We start from the raw sequence: 17,957 nt of genomic DNA, 5'->3' as shown, positions 1-17,957 counted from the left end.
TGATACTGAGGGAATTAGATTAGGAAATGACACACTTAAAGTAGTAAAGGAGTTTTGCTATTTAGGGAGTAAAATAACTGATGATGGTCGAAGTAGAGAGGATATAAAATGTAGACTGGCAATGGCAAGGAAAGCGTTTCTGAAGAAGAGAAATTTGTTAACATCGAGTATAGATTTAAGTGTTAGGAAGTCATTTCTGAAAGTATTTGTATCGAGTGTAGGCATGTATGGAAGTGAAACATGGACGATAAATAGTTTGGACAAGAAGAGAATAGAAGCTTTCGAAATGTGGTGCTACAGAAGAATGCTGAATATTAGAGGGGTAGATCACATAACTAATGAGGAAGTATTGAATACAGTTGGGGAGAAGAGGAGTTTGTGGCACAACTTGACTAGAAGAAAGTTGGTACGACATGTATTGAGGCACCAAGCATTGGACGGCAGCATGGAGGGTAAAAATTGTAGAGGGAGACCAAGAGATGAATACACTAAGCAGATTCAGAATGATGTAGGTTGCAGTAAGTACTGGGAGATGAAGAAGCTTGCACAGGATAGAGTACCATGGAGAGCTGCATCAAACCAGTCTCAGGACTGAAGACCACAACAACAACAACCTATTCTTTGTCTTTATACTCTTAAAAAAATACACTGCATGCCATCCAGAACTAGTAAGAGATATCCCACCAGTATATCACTAAAATATGATGACAAACAGATAGAGGAAGTGACAGTATTAAATTCTTGGGATTGTTGTTGTTGTTGTGGTGGTGGTCTTCAGTCCAGAGACTTGTTTGATGCAGCTCTCCATGGTACTCTATCCTGTGCAAGCTTCTTCATCTCCCAGTACCTACTGCAACCTACATCCTTCTGAATCTGTTAAGTGTACTCATCCCTTGGCCTCCCACTACGATTTTTACCTTCCATGCTGCCCTCCAATACTAAATTGGTGATCCCTTGATGCCTCGGAACATGCCCCACCAACCGATCCCTTCTTCTAGTCAAGTTGTGCCACAAATTTCTCTTCTCTCCAATTCTATTCAATGCCTCCTCATTAGTTGTGTGATGTACCCATCGAATCTTCAGCATTCTTCTGTAGCACCACATTTCGAAAGCTTCTATTATTTTCTTGTCTACACTATTTATCATCCACATTTCACTTCCATACATGGCTACACTCCATACAAATACTTTCAGATACGACATCCTGACATTTAAATTTAAACTCGATGTTAACAAATTTCTCTTCTTCAGAAACACTTTCCTTGCCATTGCCAGTCTACATTTTATATCCTCTCTACTTCGACCATCATCAGTTATTTTGCTCCCCAAATAGCAAAACTCCTTTACTACTTTAAGTGTCTCATTTCTTAATCTAATTCCGGCAGCATCACCCAATTTAATTCAACTACATTCCATTATCCTCATTTTGTGTTTGTTGATGTTCATCTTACATCCTCCTCTCAAGACATTGTCCATTCGTTCAACTGCTCTTCCAGATCCTTTGCTGTCTCTGACAGAATTACCATGTCATTGGCGAACCTCAAAGTTTTTATTTCTTCTCCATGGATTTTAATACCTACTCCACATTTTTCTTTTGTTTCCGTTACTGCTTGCTCAATATACAGATTGAATAACATCGGGGATAGGCTACAACCCTGTCTCACTCCCTTCCCAACCACTGCTTCCCTTTCATGCCCCTTGGCTCTAATAACTGCCATCTGGCTTCTGTACAAATTGTAAATAGCCTTTTGCTCCCTGTATTTTACCCCTGCCGCCTTTAGAATTTGAAAGAGAGTATTCCAGTCAACATTGTCAAAAGCTTTCTCTAAGTCTACAAATGCTAGAAACGTAGGTTTGCCTTTCCTTAATCTATTTTCTAAGATAAATCATAGGGTCAGTATTGCCTCACGTGTTCCAACATTTCTGTGGAATCCAAACTGATCTTCCCTGAGGTTGGCTTCTACCAGTTTTTCCATTCCTCTGTAAAGAATTTGTGTTAGTATTTTGCAGCCATGGATTATTAAACTGGTAGTTCAGTAATTTTCACATCTGTCAACACCTGCTTTCCTTGGGACTAGAATTGTTATATTCTTCTTGAAGTCTGAGGGCATTACACCTGTCTCATACATATTGCTCACTAAATGGTTGAGTTTTGTTAGGCCTGGCTATACCAAGGCTGTCATTAGTTCTAATGGGATGTAGTCTACTCCCGGGGCCTTGTTTCGACTTAGATCTTGCAGTGCTCTGTCAAACTCTTCACTTAATATCATATCTCCCATTTCATCTTCATCTACATCCTTTTCCATTTCTATAATATTGTCCTCAAGAACATCGCCCTTGTATAGACCCTCTATATTCTCCTTCCACCTTACTTCTTTCCCTTCTTTGCTTAGTACAGGGTTTCCATCTGTACTCTTGATATTCATGCAAGTCGTCCTCTTTTCACCAAAGATCTCTTTAATTTTCCTGTAGGCAGTATCTATCTTACCCCTAGTGAGATAAGCCTCTACATCCTTACATTTGTCCTCTAGCCATCCCTGCTTAGCCATTTTGCACTTGCTGTCGATCTCATTTTTGAGATGTTTTTATTCCTTTTTGCCTGCTTCATTTAGTGCATTTTTGTATTTTCTCCTTTCATCAATTAAATTTAATATCTCTTCTGTTATCCAAGGATTTCGATTAGCCCTCATCTTTTTACCTACTTGATCCTCTGCTGCCTTCACTACTTCATCCCTCAGAACTACCCATTCTTCTTCTACTGTATCTCTTTCCGCCATTCTTGTCAATCTTTCCCTAATGCTCTCCCTGAAACTCTCTACAATCTCTGGTTCTTTTAGTTTATCTAGGTCCCATCTCCTCAATTTCCCACCTTTTTGCAATTTCTTCAGTTTTATTCTACAGTTCATAACCAATAGATTGTGGTCAGATTCCACATCTGCCCCTGGAAATGTCTCACAATTTAAAAACTGGTTCCTGAAACTCTGTCTTGCCATTATATAATCTATCTGATACCTTCCAGTATCTACAGGCTTCTTCCATGTATACAACCTTCTTTTATGATTCTTGAACCAAGTGTTAGCTATGATTAAGTTATGCTCTGTGCAAAATTCTACCAGGCGGCTTCCTCTTTCATTCCTTACTCCCATTCCATATTCACCTACTATGTTTCCTTCTCTTACTTTTCCTACTGTCGAGTTCCAGTCACCCATGGCTATTAAATTTTTGTCTCCCTTCACTTTCTGAATAATTTCTTTTATCTCATCATACATTTCATCAATCTCTTCATCATCTGCAGAGCTAGTTGGCATATAAACTTGTACTATTGTGGTAGGTGTGGGATTTGTATCTATCTTGGCCAGAATAATGTGTTCACTGTGCTGTTTGTAGTAGCTTACCCACATTCCTATTTTGCTATTCATTGTTAAACCTACTCCTGCATTACCCCTATTTGATTTGTATTTATATCCCTGTATTCACCTGACCAAAAGTCTCGTTCCTCCTGTCACCGAACTTCACTAATTCCCACTATATCTAACTTTAACCTATCCGCTTCCATTTTTAAATTTTCATTTTATAATGTTGTATGGGATTATTTTTTGGGGTAACTCGTCAAGCCAAGCTAAAGTTTTCCAGGTATAGAAATGTTTTTTGTGGTGTGAACTCAAGAACATCCTGCAGATATCTGGTTTGGGAGCTTGGGATATTAACTACTGCTTGGGATTACAGCTTGGTAATAAATTCAGTTGGGAGGAGCACATCACAGAACAGCTGAAGCACCTAAACAAATTTCTATTTGCAGTGCAAATTTTGTCAGACATAGGGTGTGTAAATATGAAAAAGCTGATATACTATGATTACTTTCATTTCATAATGTCATATGGGATTTTTTGGGGGGTAACTCATAATGCCAAGCTAAAGTTTTCCAGGTATAGAAATGTTTAGTAAGAATTATTTGTGGCGTGAACTCAAGAACATCCCACAGATGCCTGGTTTGGGAGCTTGGGATATTAACTACTGCTTTCAGTATATTTATTCCATTACAAATATATCTCTTTATTAAAGCAACAGCTCATTTCATGTAATACAGAGGAGGGCAACCAAATGGTCTGAGGATTGCTTGACTCATAGGAGAGTGTCACAGAGATATTGAAAGAACTGAACTGGAATACTCTTGAAGATAAATGTAAACTATTCATAGAAGGTCTATTAACAAAGTTTCAAGAACCACCTTTAAATGATGTTTCTAGGAATATATTACAATCCGCTACTTATCACTCATAAATCCCCTACTTATCTCTCAAACAGGGATCATAAGGATAAGATGAGAGTAATTACTGCACACACAGAGGCATTCAAACAGTCATTCTTCCTGTGGTCCATACGTGATTGTAATAGGAAGAAACCCTAAGAACTGGTACAGAATGATGTACCCTCTGCCATGCACATCACAGTGGTTTACAGAGTACAGATGTAGGTGTATAATCAGCATTAGAAATAAGAATAATCTACACAAAGATTTAAAGTCACTTACTTTAGTCCATGTCCATTACTCAGGAACACACATTTTCAATATCTTGCCAACGGGAATAAAAAGTTTAACTACCAGAGGAGCCTAAATGATTTATTGGTAGCTAACTCCTTCTACTCCATTGATGAATTTCCTAGTAGAAAGTGTGTGTGTGTGTGTATGTGTGTGTGTGTGTGTGTGTGTGTGTGTGTGTTATTAATAATGTGAAATAATGTCAATATTAGTACAACCTGGCTTGTGTACAAATTCAGTGCAGTAGTGTGATCATTGTAAATGAGTGTTGTAAAATGCTAAGGATCTTTCATCGAGCAAGAGGTTGTATCTGACTGCTAAGTATGGAACTATAATATCAGCATACTCTGACATAAATCTAATTCCTATACAATCTGGACTGGCAGACTTGCCTTTATCAAGTGATTTGAGTTGCTTCACTAGGATGTCTTGTTCTAAGTTATTCATCATGATAGTAGTTTGTGATTTGAATTCTGTAGTATTTACTCCATGAAGGAATTTCAGAAAACTGTTCTGTAACTTTGTTTTGATGATGCTGTCACTTGTGACATTACCATCACTATCATACAGTGAAGGTATTTATTGTGTCTTGCCACTGGTGTACTTTACAACTAACCAGAATCTTTTTGGATTTTCTGGCAGATTTTGAGACAGAGTTTTGTTGTGGAAACTATTAAAAGTATCTCAGATTGCAAGCAGCATCAAATTTCGAAGTTCAGTAAAACTTCACCAACTCTGTATTTTTAACCAAGAGAATAGCATTTTGATTATTGGCACAGTGCCCAGTTTGTTTTTCTAACTGAAAACCAAATTTGTTGAGAAAACCACACAACCAAAACATCTTCAGTAGCAGCAACTGAACCTGTTGTGTATTCAGCCTCATTATTTATTCTGGTCACACATTCCTGCTGATGTGAACACCATTACACAAGCCCAGGTGCTAACAAGATCAGATAGCTGGTTGGTGACCAGTGACCATCGTAGTCACCAGCATAATCAGCACAAGAAAAGACCAGCAGCCAGTAGAGTCATTTTTGTACCTCTTGTTCAGGTCCTTGGTCCTCTGCAGGTACTTCACAGTACTTTTAACAGCATGCCAGTATTCAGGACCTAGATTATGTAAAAACCTACTTATGATGCTCACAGTGAAATTGATGTCTGGCTGCGTAACAGTTGCTGCAAGCCATAAGTTACTTAGTGTGTGTCGATAGGGTTTGTTGCCCATCACCTTTACCATGTGTTAGATTACATGAGATTGTCTACTATGCAACACAGTTTCAGGATCAAAATGAGTGGAATTCAGCTGCAAACCATCCATGATGAACTTCTGAAGTAGTAATTGATTGGTTTGCTCTTGTTTGCAGAATGATTGTGTTCAATGTCCAATCCACAAAATTGTTTTCCACTGCCCATAGTAATTTCAAATGTTGATCCCAGCATTATAAAAATGTTTTCCTACATATATCAGAGAACTGTTGATGAGCCCCTATCCACATAAAATGTCAGGTAGACATCCAAGTGATCTGTTCAAGCACAGAAAATGCATCTTTCTCTGTTCAATTCTCAAATCCAGAAGCTTTCAAAAATTGTAAATATCTTCAGTGTAACAGTGAGGTGACGGAGTCTTCTTCAATTTGCAAACAAAATTTGATTCCTGTGGAACAAAGCAATTCTGTTGCTCTGTCTAGTACCTTCCGCCACGGAAGTCGAACACGTGCCAGAACAAATGGACGTGGTCAGCCCATAGACGGCTCCGCCTCCGCGGCGGCTATTCCATGCAGCAGCTCTCGCGCAGCGAGGGCGCCACCGCTACGCCATGTGCAGACAGTGGCCAATAGCCACTCCCTCCGGTTTCATATATAGGGACCTGCTCTGCCCTAGTCCAGTCAGCCTGGTACTTGTTATGGATTTCGTTTCTATCTCGACAGTACTGCGTTCTGGTCGTTGCTCGTTGTTGACATTTGCCTGGCTCTGGTTCCGAGTGGATTTACGTTTGGTGTTTGGTGTTGTGCTTTCCACAAGCCTCTGTTGTTTATCTCTTCCTTGTTGTGTCGCTCATAGTCGATCGTGGTCGGTTGTTGTCAGTTGTCATTGACCTGTCGTCCGACTCATCCTGTTTTACCCGGTGGTGCGTGCTCCACCGCCGGCGGCTTCCCCGCCTGGCGGCTCCGATCCGCAGCCCAAGGCATTCCCGCAGTTAGTTTTGGTTACTACACTCTGAAAAACTATTTCTTTCACATCCTGACGTTGAAGTCTCATGATGCTGTTATTACTAAATAAAACTGATTGAGTCATATCAGACTACAGGAGAAAAAGTCTTTTCATAATTTATGCCTTCTCGTTTCAGATACACTTTTGTTGAGAATGTAGCTATAAAATTATCAGTTTTTCCCTGAGAATTCTGCTTCACACAATAGATCTATTTACATGTAAATTGCACTTGTGTGATAATGGTATCAGATCCCAATGTCTGTTCTTCTTCAAATATGCCATTTCGTTTTCCATTGCTTGCTTCCACTCTGATACCAGGTGAGGTGGTGCAGCGGCTAGCACGCAGGACACATGTTTGGGAGCATGAGGGTTCAAATCAACAACCTGTGATCTCCCCGTATCACTGCAGGCAATTACCAGAATATTTCTTTTGAAACAGTATGGCCAATTTTCTTCCAAATCCTTGAGACATTCATAACTTGTGCTGTATATCTAATGACATCGATGTTGGTGGGACATTAAACTGTAAGCTTCCTTCCTTCCACTTTCATGACTCTTGTAATGCATTTGCTTCATCAAAAATTTAAGGTTCAAAGATAGTGGCAGAACAGGCTATATCACGATCCTGAAAATGAGCAGAACTTGCAGATTAAATAGATCTCTGTTGTCTATTTCGTTGATCACTATCATATTCTTCAGATTCCTCTTAAACATATTTTGTAGCAGGGCCCCCGTAGGTAAAATTCAGCATATCTTTGTCCATGTTTAAGCCATGGGTTTTATTCTTTATTGAAAGAGTCAATGCAGGAGGTTGTAATTTTCTTCTGCTCAGGATTATAGAGACAATAATTTGTACCACATCCATTGTAGCAAATGATAGTCAGTTTTTCTGATTTACTACCCAATTTTTATCTAAACTGATCAGTAATGCATACAGATGCTGTCATCCATACTTTCTCATGTGTTTTAAAGTTGGAGGTTTTTCCAAACCATTTTACATACAGCATAACAGCAGTATTCACCTTACATAGTCACTGATTTAACCCTCGAGTGGGCACACCGTTTTTCATAACACGAGCGGGCGCGTGGCACACTTTGTACGCATGAAAATAATAGGTTCCCTTATGTTACCAAGGTAAGTCAGGTATTTATTTATTTTTATTTATTTATTTATTTATTTATTTATTATTTGTCCCGTAGATCAAATCAGTACAATGGCTTGTACAACTGATATGGGATAAGTCAATACAAATATACAGTTTACAGGAGTCTAAAATAGTAAACAAGAATACAGAAGAAAGTTTATTTTACATTACCTACAAAATTATGTTACTTAAAGTTACAGCTTTACAGAGAATTGTTACATGATGTGACAAAACTGATTTAACATTCAGCTTTGATACATCATGCACTAAGACAATTTTGATTCCAAATATTCCTGGATGGTATAAAAACATTCTTTTATTAAAAGAGATTTCACTGTCTGTTTGAATTTATTTATTTCTTGGATTTCTTGTATAAAAGTTGGAAGATGATTATATAATTTTATTCCCATGCACTTGACACCATCACTGTACAGTTTTGTTGAGTGGGGAAGTATTCTTAGAGAGGTTTTTGATCTTGTGTCATAATCGTGGTAGTCCATATTTTTGCTAATTTTGTTGATACTTTTTTTGGTAAAGAATAATAATTCTAGTATGTATTGGCATGGGAGGGGCAAAATATTTAGTTTCTTAAATAATGGTTTACTAGTGTCTCTCTGTTTTTTGAACATAATTGTTCTGACTATCTTCTTTTGCAGTTTGAATATCTTAATTGATTCAGAATTTTGGCCCCAGAAGATGATTCCATAGTTAAGTACAGAGTGAAAGAGTGCATGGTACATTGTGGTTAGGGTACTTGTGTTAGTGACGTTCCTTATTGATCTAATCATGAAGCATACTTTACTAAGTTTTGTGCTGGTAACGTCAATGTGCCTTTTCCATGTGAGCGTATCAGTAATAGTGACCCCCAAAAATTTTATTTCATTTTCAAGTTTAACATTATTTTTTTCCAGTGATATAGTTGGTAGTAATGGATTTCTGTTTTGGGCAGTGTGAAAGGTTATTCCAATTGTCTTTTTTGCATTAAGGTATGATCAAAATCAGAGTTTAATCTTAGTTTACTTAAACAAGGAGAAAATAAACTTACATAATATGAGCTAAACAATGGTTTTATTAAACAATAATGAAATAAATTTTCACTATAATTCTCTGTTGCCAAGAACAGGTGTTAAAGAGACAGTAATGATGCATTCAAACTATTAAGCAGTGCAGCTGCATTAGATCTCCGTCAGCTGCTTATTCGATCACTAATTGTCTCATAGAAAACTGCCTCAATGTGGGATTATGTTGCTAGTTCGTAACTGGGGTAATTTTTTTGAACTGATCGTAAATATTTTCTTGCCTAGCTCACTTTGTATTTTATATTACTGTTGCTCACTTGTACATATGACAACACAATTTATTTCTGTGTTACCTGAAGCAATACTGAAGGAATAGGTACAGGTTTGCAGTTGTGAAACAAAAATGGAACCGCACAAAATCATTCTATTTTTGGTTGGCACACTTTATACACAGGTACACCCACTCAAGGGTTAAGATGTAAGCAGCACAATTTGTTGTTTCTGACCACAGTTAATGAAAAAGCCTGTACTCAATAAAATAGAGTGTATACACTCACTCAACAATAGAGCTCTTTTCTTGATTCATCCATTATTTTGCTGTGTGTAGGGACTTGTTTTCTCATATATTACTCCGTTTTGCTCAAAATAATTTTATTTTTTTTAGTTCTGCCATCCTGTATCAGAACTCCAGTTATTTTTCCTGTAATCCTTTTAGTAAGGCTCTGAAATTCCATAAACACAGGGATAGTATCATCCTTACATTTAAGAAAATACATAAATTTGTATGAAGTGCAGTTATTCTTCAAAAACACAGGGTGTTCAGGAATTCCTGTTACAAAATTCTAGGACTTATAAGGGCGTGAGTACATAATATTTTGGACACAAAATACATGTCCGGAAATTTACTGTTTCAATTCTACAATGGTTTCTGTTCAGATGTTTAACTCTTCCACTTCTGCTTGAGGAACTGCATCAGGGATGATGCAGTACAATTATTAGGTAACAATTTTAAAGGAAACATAACGAAACATCCATTTACCACTTAAGCACATTTGTTTAACACTTAAATATTACACGTTCACATTATTTCAAATCAAAAAAGAATCCATTATACCATACATGTAGAACAATACTGATGATTTATAACAAGTGGTGACCCACAGCATTGTTAAGAAATTTTACCCATGAAGCATGTTCTGGTGCACTCTCTCTGTCCCACATTGTGTCCCTTCAATTTCTAGTGCAATGGACAGAACTCTTGCCATCAGATCTCCTTCTGCCTGTACAGGCAAGGCAGATGTTAAGTGACATCAGGTAACATCTAAATGGTACATGTCATCCTGTCTACCCTGTTTCATACCAGGACAAGCAACTCTGAGACTTTTTAGTTTCAGTGAACATGGATGTGTTACACATCTGAATTGAAACCATAATAGAATGGCAATGGCACATTTCAGGTAATGGGTACCTATTCAAAATATTATGTGCTCAGTCCCCTCTACAGGTCCTAGAAGTTTGTAATGGGAATTCCTGAACACTCTGTATGTACAAATATGCACCTTAGAGACACAATTATTTCATCCATCCACTCAAATCTGTATGAATAAACTCATCAGGAATTTTTGATCCCAATTCCAAAATTGAACAAAATGATTTTCTCTTCATCTTACCATATTGACATGATTCACAATGAAGGTCTTTGTCATTCTTTATTTTAAAACCAGGAGCTAAATTCACATCAGACTTATTCTTCAGACCTCTGAAATGGATGTGTCCAAGTCTCATGTTCCAGGTGATCATGGAATTCAAAGAACAGAATCTGCTGGTAGTACATCTAGATGTTCAAACAACATTTGACACCTATTGTCCATCTTCATTCCTGCTGCAACTAGACCTGAATTGCAAACTTCCATTTTCTTGTTGTCAAAAATAACTTTCACTGCTCTTTTTGTGACTGTGCCCACTGAATATAATTTTTTGTTTGGCTTAGGAATGTATATGTTTTCCAAAGTATGAGGTTGCCATTTTCCTCAACTACAAAGAATACTTAAATTGATCCAATGCCTTCTGCTTTAACAACTGAGTTGTCTCCAATCTGACGTAAGAGTCATCAGACTGAACCAGCTTAAATGTGTTAAACCAATCTTTGTGTTTTAATGCTGTCCCACTTAAAAGATACAGAATTGAAACAAAACTTAAAAGTGTCTCCTCAGACCTTATTTACACAATGATGTCTTAAACCATGAAGAGCCCATTACAATTTCTTCACCTTGTAGACTCTGTTGTCTAGAAGTATTTCTCATTACTGTTGGTTGCAGAAGGATGTTTTCATTCAATTTTCCTGCTGGTTTAACATGAGTAATAAAATTCATAGATGTTCGGAACATTTTCGATCCATTGTGGTGGCTCTTCATCGCACATTGATTTTAGCTGTCTGGCACCATTCCGTATGTGCCTAGTTAACTATGGTCACCTGCTAATGTTGCGAGGTTCTCTCTTCATACACCTCTGTCAGCTTCCACCCAAAGCTATCAGTTCTGCCATATGACAGGGAAATCTGTCCACTACAGCCATACAGTCACTGATTAATGGGACCAAGATGACAGCTAGGCTTCTATTGGCATAACCTTGTTTGCAGTTCTCTTCTTACCGTCAAGGTGACAACTCCAGAGTTTGATCCCATGAATCCCTGTCAGCTGACACATTGTTAACAATCACTGCTGGCACCTTGCCAGCCCTCAGTGTCACGCAGTGGCCTGACACTACTGGCAGCTGGCTGTCCTGCCTACCTCATACCCAGCATCCTGACATCTGGCATTCACTACTGTCACCTGACCAGCACTGACAGTGATAACTCTATTACCCTTCATCTCACTGCTGGTACAGCATGCTCCTCTATTGGTACCACCCTCTGTCATCACCACCTCACTTATCCTCTATGCTCCGCTCTCCTGTGAGGTGGGAGGGATGGCATGGGGAAGTGAGTGGTGGTCCTTCATCACACATCAGCTTTAGCAGTCCAGTCCCATTCCATATGTGTCTATCTTGCTGTAGTCATCAGCCATTGCAGCAAAGTTCTCTCTTCATGTGCCTCTGTCTGCTTCCACCTAAGGCTCTCAATTCTTCCATGTGGACACCTATCTACTGTGATCACTGGCTAACGAGACCAAGACAATAGCTCCACACCTAGTAGTCTCTCATCAGCATAACCACTTATCTTGGAGGCAACAATGCCAGAGCTGGGTCCTGAGTACTTGCTGAAACAGCTATGTCATGTTGCTATGGACTTTACATTTCATATCTCAAATAGTGTACTACATGGTGCAGGATCTACTCTCAGATGCTTGATGCATAAGTATTGAGACTCAACCTGCACCATGTTGTCTCTACACTTGCAGTGCACCACAAGACATTCTCTCACACCAGAAGTGTGTGTGCCCACATGGGTACTAGCCAAGATTCGAGCTTCCACCCATCACAGCTGGTCCACTCACATGTATAACATGTATCATTCTACTGAATCTTTGCCTGGCCATTGCCCCACAAAAGGCATTAGTCAGTTCTACACCTCATGGCTCTGGCAAACACTGAGCAACTAGTTATTATGTATATGCGCCACCTCCAACTTCATTTGAAGCCAACCGACACTCATTAATTCCTGACAAGTACATATGGCAACTTATTATCCAAACAGTACAAAGATCAAAAGTGCAACAAATATGCAAAACTAGCAATACAAAGATACTTATTTTTAGAGATTGATTTTTTTCCTTTACAGAAATTTATAAGTGATTAATAATTTATGTTACAAATGTTTATCAATTTCTCTTCTAAAAACTACAGAAATAATCATGAAATGATTATAATAATTTTAAATATATTTCCAAAATTTAGCATAATATGGTAAACTGAACAGACATATTAGTTATTATTTTGGAAAATATTGTTTTACTTCTTAAGTTACAATTTTCAAAATCGTTAAGTCAATAGCACAAAATAATAACATTTAGACTTGTAAACTTGCAGTCATTCATCCTAAATGTGTGCATGGTTACTTTCAAATAATAAAAGACTGAAAAAAAAGAACTAAACTCTGTCCGAACAGGCCTTGGAAGGCCCAATGGTACCAACCGGCCGTTGTGTCATCTTCAGCCCACAGGTATCACTGGATGTTTACATGGAGGAGCATGTGGTCAGCACACTGCTCTCCCAGCCATATGCCAGATTACGAGACCAGAACCGCCACTTCTCAATCAAGTAACTCCTCAGTTTCCATTGAAAAATAATGTTGATAAAATTAGTAACATTCTTCACAAGATTCATTATGTATTTACACATACACTAAAAAAGCAAAACTGGTAAATTTCTATGTGTAAAAATACAACAAAAATAATCATTGAAACATTATTTGATTAAACAGAGAATTCGAAAAGTTTGGTGTTATACTTGTATTCCAATGACATCAAGAATGTGTGATCATGGGGGTATCTTTTATTCATCACTCTGGCCTCCACCACTCTAAAATAACTTTGACAAAATTTGTATGTTTACTGCTAGAACAGTTTCCAAACATTTCACTTTAGTAATTAGTTCTGCAGTGACATATAAAGATTAGTTCGTTGCTTATACATATCTTAGTTTGGTGTAACGGAGTAATCTGCTTTCTGCCGCTGCTGTCATCCCAGTCCATTTCATCAACAAACTGGATCTAATTACTTGAATTCCATGAAATAATGCAGGTACCAAGTCATTTTATAGTGGATTATTAATGACAAGCTGCACAACTTGTTCTTGGTGGGAGCCCACTCCACATAACAGATTACATAGTCACAAAACCGTAGGACAACAATTAGATTATTACACTGACATGTGACACAGTGGTCATGTCTGTCAAGTGTCTCCAACTGACCTTTTCTAAGCCTTCTGCTCCCCCTATTTATTTGTTCTTAATGATGAAGTTAACAGAACTGTTGTGCAAACTTATAAAATTAACAAATAAAAGTTCAAAGTTATTGTGAATAACTATACACAAAAGCTTTCATATTTTATGCCCAATCTGGTGTATACAATATAAAAGATTATACAAAATAGTGAAAAACAACAATGCCAACCTAATTTTTCTTAATTGTGGCTTAATTAGTGAATACAAATTAATGCTAGCATATATATTGGACAAACATGACATACAAGTAAACAAATGAAATAATAAATTTTATGAAATTTAATGTATTATACAAAATCACTTATTAGATACAATTGGAATTGCGAAATTTTCAATGAATTGCCTCTTTATTTCATATGTAGAATATGGCAGGATCTTTTATAACTAGCAACCTGAAATAAAATGTGAATAACCTCATATTCAAATGTACAAGATGTTTGTTTTAGCGTGATACAACTAAATATCTAAAAAATAATGCAGTGTATGAAAGAATGTCCTAGGTGAAAAGTTAATATTAGTAACTAGGAGACATCTGGCTGTGCCACAGCTGCCCACCTCCTAACCACCCCACTGCATGGGCAGCATCAACTTTGTGATTTCTGAAATGAACACACACTCCTCTCTCCCCCACCCCCTCCTCACCCCCCATTTTATTGCAAATTCAAATTGTGTGCAAAAAAATATGTATAATTTACTCAAACCTTTGTTTCCCATTCAGGGTAGATCACACTGTAATCAACATATATCAAGTGCACCTGTTTTTGCAATTAAGAACAAACACATTTGATTCTATATTTAATTTATGATGGAAATGTAAACTTCCGTGTTCCAGTGGTTAGCACTGATGTTCAAACATTACTTGAGTGTTGCAGGTGTGATTGTACAGAACAAATTAATATGGCTAGAACTGGACATTCCTGGCAGGTAAGCTACTTGTATGATAATTTAGTTTTCTGTTCCCTACAAGGTTGATTTTGGAGAGTTGCCAAAACATCAGAATGCTTGATTTCAGGGGCTGCCATTGCACACCGGCATCAGAGTGTCTGGTTTCAGTGTGTGTTTCCATTCAACCACCATAACTCTCTTGCTGGCTGCTAGCTGCTGCCAGCAGAATACAAACCACAACCAATGTAACAAGATAAAACATGCAGGAAGTGATAGTGAGTGGTGTACCTTCCATGGATATCACTGAGATCAAGCACCCCAATGGTGAGAAGCAAGGAACTCACTGATATCAAGCATTCAAATGGGAACAGAAAACTTTTACATCCACATTGTTACTCCTGGATCATGCTAAACATAGTTTCTAACCAGACACTGGAACAGCTAACCATATTGTACTGTACAGCCAACTTTATGACACTATAGTAAATTTTGAGTAAAAATATCAGCTGTTGGAACCAAAAGGTCTACATGAATTTTATATTGAATGGATTGTTTCTTAGTTGAAAAAATAAGCACGTCTGATAGTTGTCAATTACAGTGTCATCTGCCAGAAATGGGAAACAATGGTTTAAGTAAACTCAACATAATTTTTTGGAATATTATCTGAACAGGCAATAAAAATGTGGGGGCACTCACATTTGAAAATAAAAAGTTGCCCCTCTCCTTGCAGGAGGGATGGCTAGGAGGTGGTCAGTTGTATTACATGTAGATGTCACCTTTACTAATATTATCTTTTCAAATAGATTTTTTTTTCCTCATTTTCATAGATATTTAGGTGTCTCAAGTTGAAACAAACACCTTGCGTCTGATGTCTCTCTCTCTCTCTCTCTCTCTCTCTCTCTGTGTGTGTGTGTGTGTGTGTGTGTGTGTGTGTGTGTGTGTGTGTCACCTGTTTTGAAAGACCGACATACTTAATACATGGCATAAGAAAATGGTTGGTAATTATACACAAAACCAAGTGAATGAATTACTGTAAAAATATAATTTGATTTTGAAAAGTGTATTTCATTTGATTATGTTACATTAAATGAAAAACCTGTATCTCAATCAGGAAACAGTCCAAACTTATAGTCTTTCACAAGATACTGCAGTTCCCAAAAGACACAAACATCTGCATTTAATGAAGCAACATCAATCCATTAAGATCATAAAATCTTATAAATATTAGTACTGTACTGAACTGCATTCCAAAATAATATTATACTTTGCTTTAAACCAAAATTTTGTTTGGCAGTTATAATAATTACACAAGTGACATAAAATATCCTTATACGCAAATTAAATCAAACAGGACAAAGCATAGAATCACCTGATGCAAAGTTTCTTAAAAAATTAGGAGAATGAATAAAGTCTTTCAACACCTTGCATTTCAGTGTCTCTTATAAGTGTTTGATTATACATTAAAAAAAAATTATTTTACAAAAGTACAAAACAGTTCATCTTACATAAACATCACATACATTATTGTCCTTATTTTAGCATTATGATTATTGTTTCTTTTATGAAGTGTTTGTTGTCCATTAGAAGTGTGACCTCATATTACTTTCATTTAGTGATTTCAGTGTCTTTGGTAGTAGTACACAACATTCATTGCTAAGAGTTTACTCGCCATATTTTTATTTGGTAGTTTCAATGTCTCTTTTATTGGAATTACATTCCGTACTTCAGTGTTCTTCATGATTTTTTGCTTACATCAGCTATAAAAACGTCATTAAATTAGTTTTAGGTGACCTTAATAGTCATACATAAGTAAATAGGTCTAAACACCTGAGGTTATAATATCATCGAGAATAAGCATAGCCCTTACAGGTTTCTGAGTTAACTTTTAAAAGTAAGGTGATTAGTTTAAGATGTAAATACACATTCCATAAATATTCTTTGAAAATAACAAACGGTCACCATCTCAATCCTGTACATAAGAAAATTCCTACTAGCTGGATATATATATCCAAAAAACAATGTAAGCCTCAGAAAAAAGTCAAAATATTTAAACAAGAAATTAAAATTTATGCATTGTTATAATTTGCTTGCATAGTATCTAGATGTGAATGAAATCATCATAGTATACCCAAATTGTAGACTGCAAGGGCCAGCATAAGAATATCTCATTTTGGCATGTGGCATATTCTTCATCAGTTTTTATTTTTGTAACAATGAAAGCAATCAATTATTGACCAAATTATTTAATTGTATGAATATAATAGAGGGAAACATTCCACGTGGGAAAAATATATCTAAAAACAAAGAAGATGTGACTTACCAAACGAAAGTGCTGGCAGGTCGATAGACACACAAACAAACACAAACATACACACAAAATTCTAGCTTTCACAACCAATGGTTGCTTCGTCAGGAAAGAGGGAAGGAGAGGGAAAGAGGAAAGGATGTGGGTTTTAAGGGGGAGGGTAAGGAGTCATTCCAATCCCGGGAGCGGAAAGACTTACCTTAGGGGGAAAAAAGGACGGGTATACACTCGCACACACACACATATCCATCCACACATATACAGACACAAGCAGACATATTCAAAGACAGAGTTTGGGCAGAGATGTCAGTCAAGGCGGAAGTGCAGTGGCAAAGATGTTGTTGAATGACAGGTGAGGTATGAGTGGCGGCAACTTGAAATTAGCGGAGATTGAGGCCTGGTGGGTAACGGAACCTTCCAGGAATTTCTGACTTCCAGCCTTGCATCACAATCCTTCTTAAAAAACCTTAATCCTACTCCCAACATCACCACTGCTGAAGCTCAGGCTATCCGTGATCTGAAGGCTGATCGATCCATCATTATTCTTCCGGCGGACAAGGGTTCCACGACCGTGGTACTTGATCGTCGTGAGTATGTGGCTGAGGGACTGCGTCAGCTTTCAGACAACACCACACACAAATTTTGCCAAGGTAATCCCATTCCCGATGTCCAGGTGGAGCTTCAGGGAATCCTCAGAACCTTAGGACCCCTACAAAACCTTTCACCTGACTCCATCAACCTCCTGACCCCACCTACATCCCGCACCCCTACCTTCTACCTTCTTCCTAAAATTCACAAACCCAATCATCCCGGCCGCCCCATTGTAGCTGGTTACCAAGCCCCCACAGAATGTATCTCTGCCTACGTAGATAAAAACCTTCAACCCATTACATTCAGTCTCCCATCCTTC

General features: G+C 37.6%; 1 protein-coding gene across 1 annotated transcript; it reads right to left on the bottom strand.

Annotated features, from left to right (window-relative positions):
• Positions 1-5,489: 5,489 nt before the first annotated feature.
• LOC126199647 (uncharacterized) lies at positions 5,490-5,980 on the bottom strand. Its single transcript, XM_049936574.1, has 2 exons — positions 5,852-5,980; positions 5,490-5,768 (listed from the first exon to the last, which is right to left on the bottom strand). Exons 1-2 carry the CDS (start codon positions 5,978-5,980, stop codon positions 5,490-5,492), a joined length of 408 nt encoding a protein of 135 aa, XP_049792531.1.
• Positions 5,981-17,957: the final 11,977 nt, after the last annotated feature.

Source organism: Schistocerca nitens, chromosome 8 (genome assembly GCF_023898315.1).
Source record: "Schistocerca nitens isolate TAMUIC-IGC-003100 chromosome 8, iqSchNite1.1, whole genome shotgun sequence".
Classification (NCBI taxonomy): domain Eukaryota; kingdom Metazoa; phylum Arthropoda; class Insecta; order Orthoptera; family Acrididae; genus Schistocerca; species Schistocerca nitens.
The sequence above is the reverse complement of the archived record's forward strand: the minus strand, read 5'-3'. Positions and strand labels throughout refer to the sequence as shown.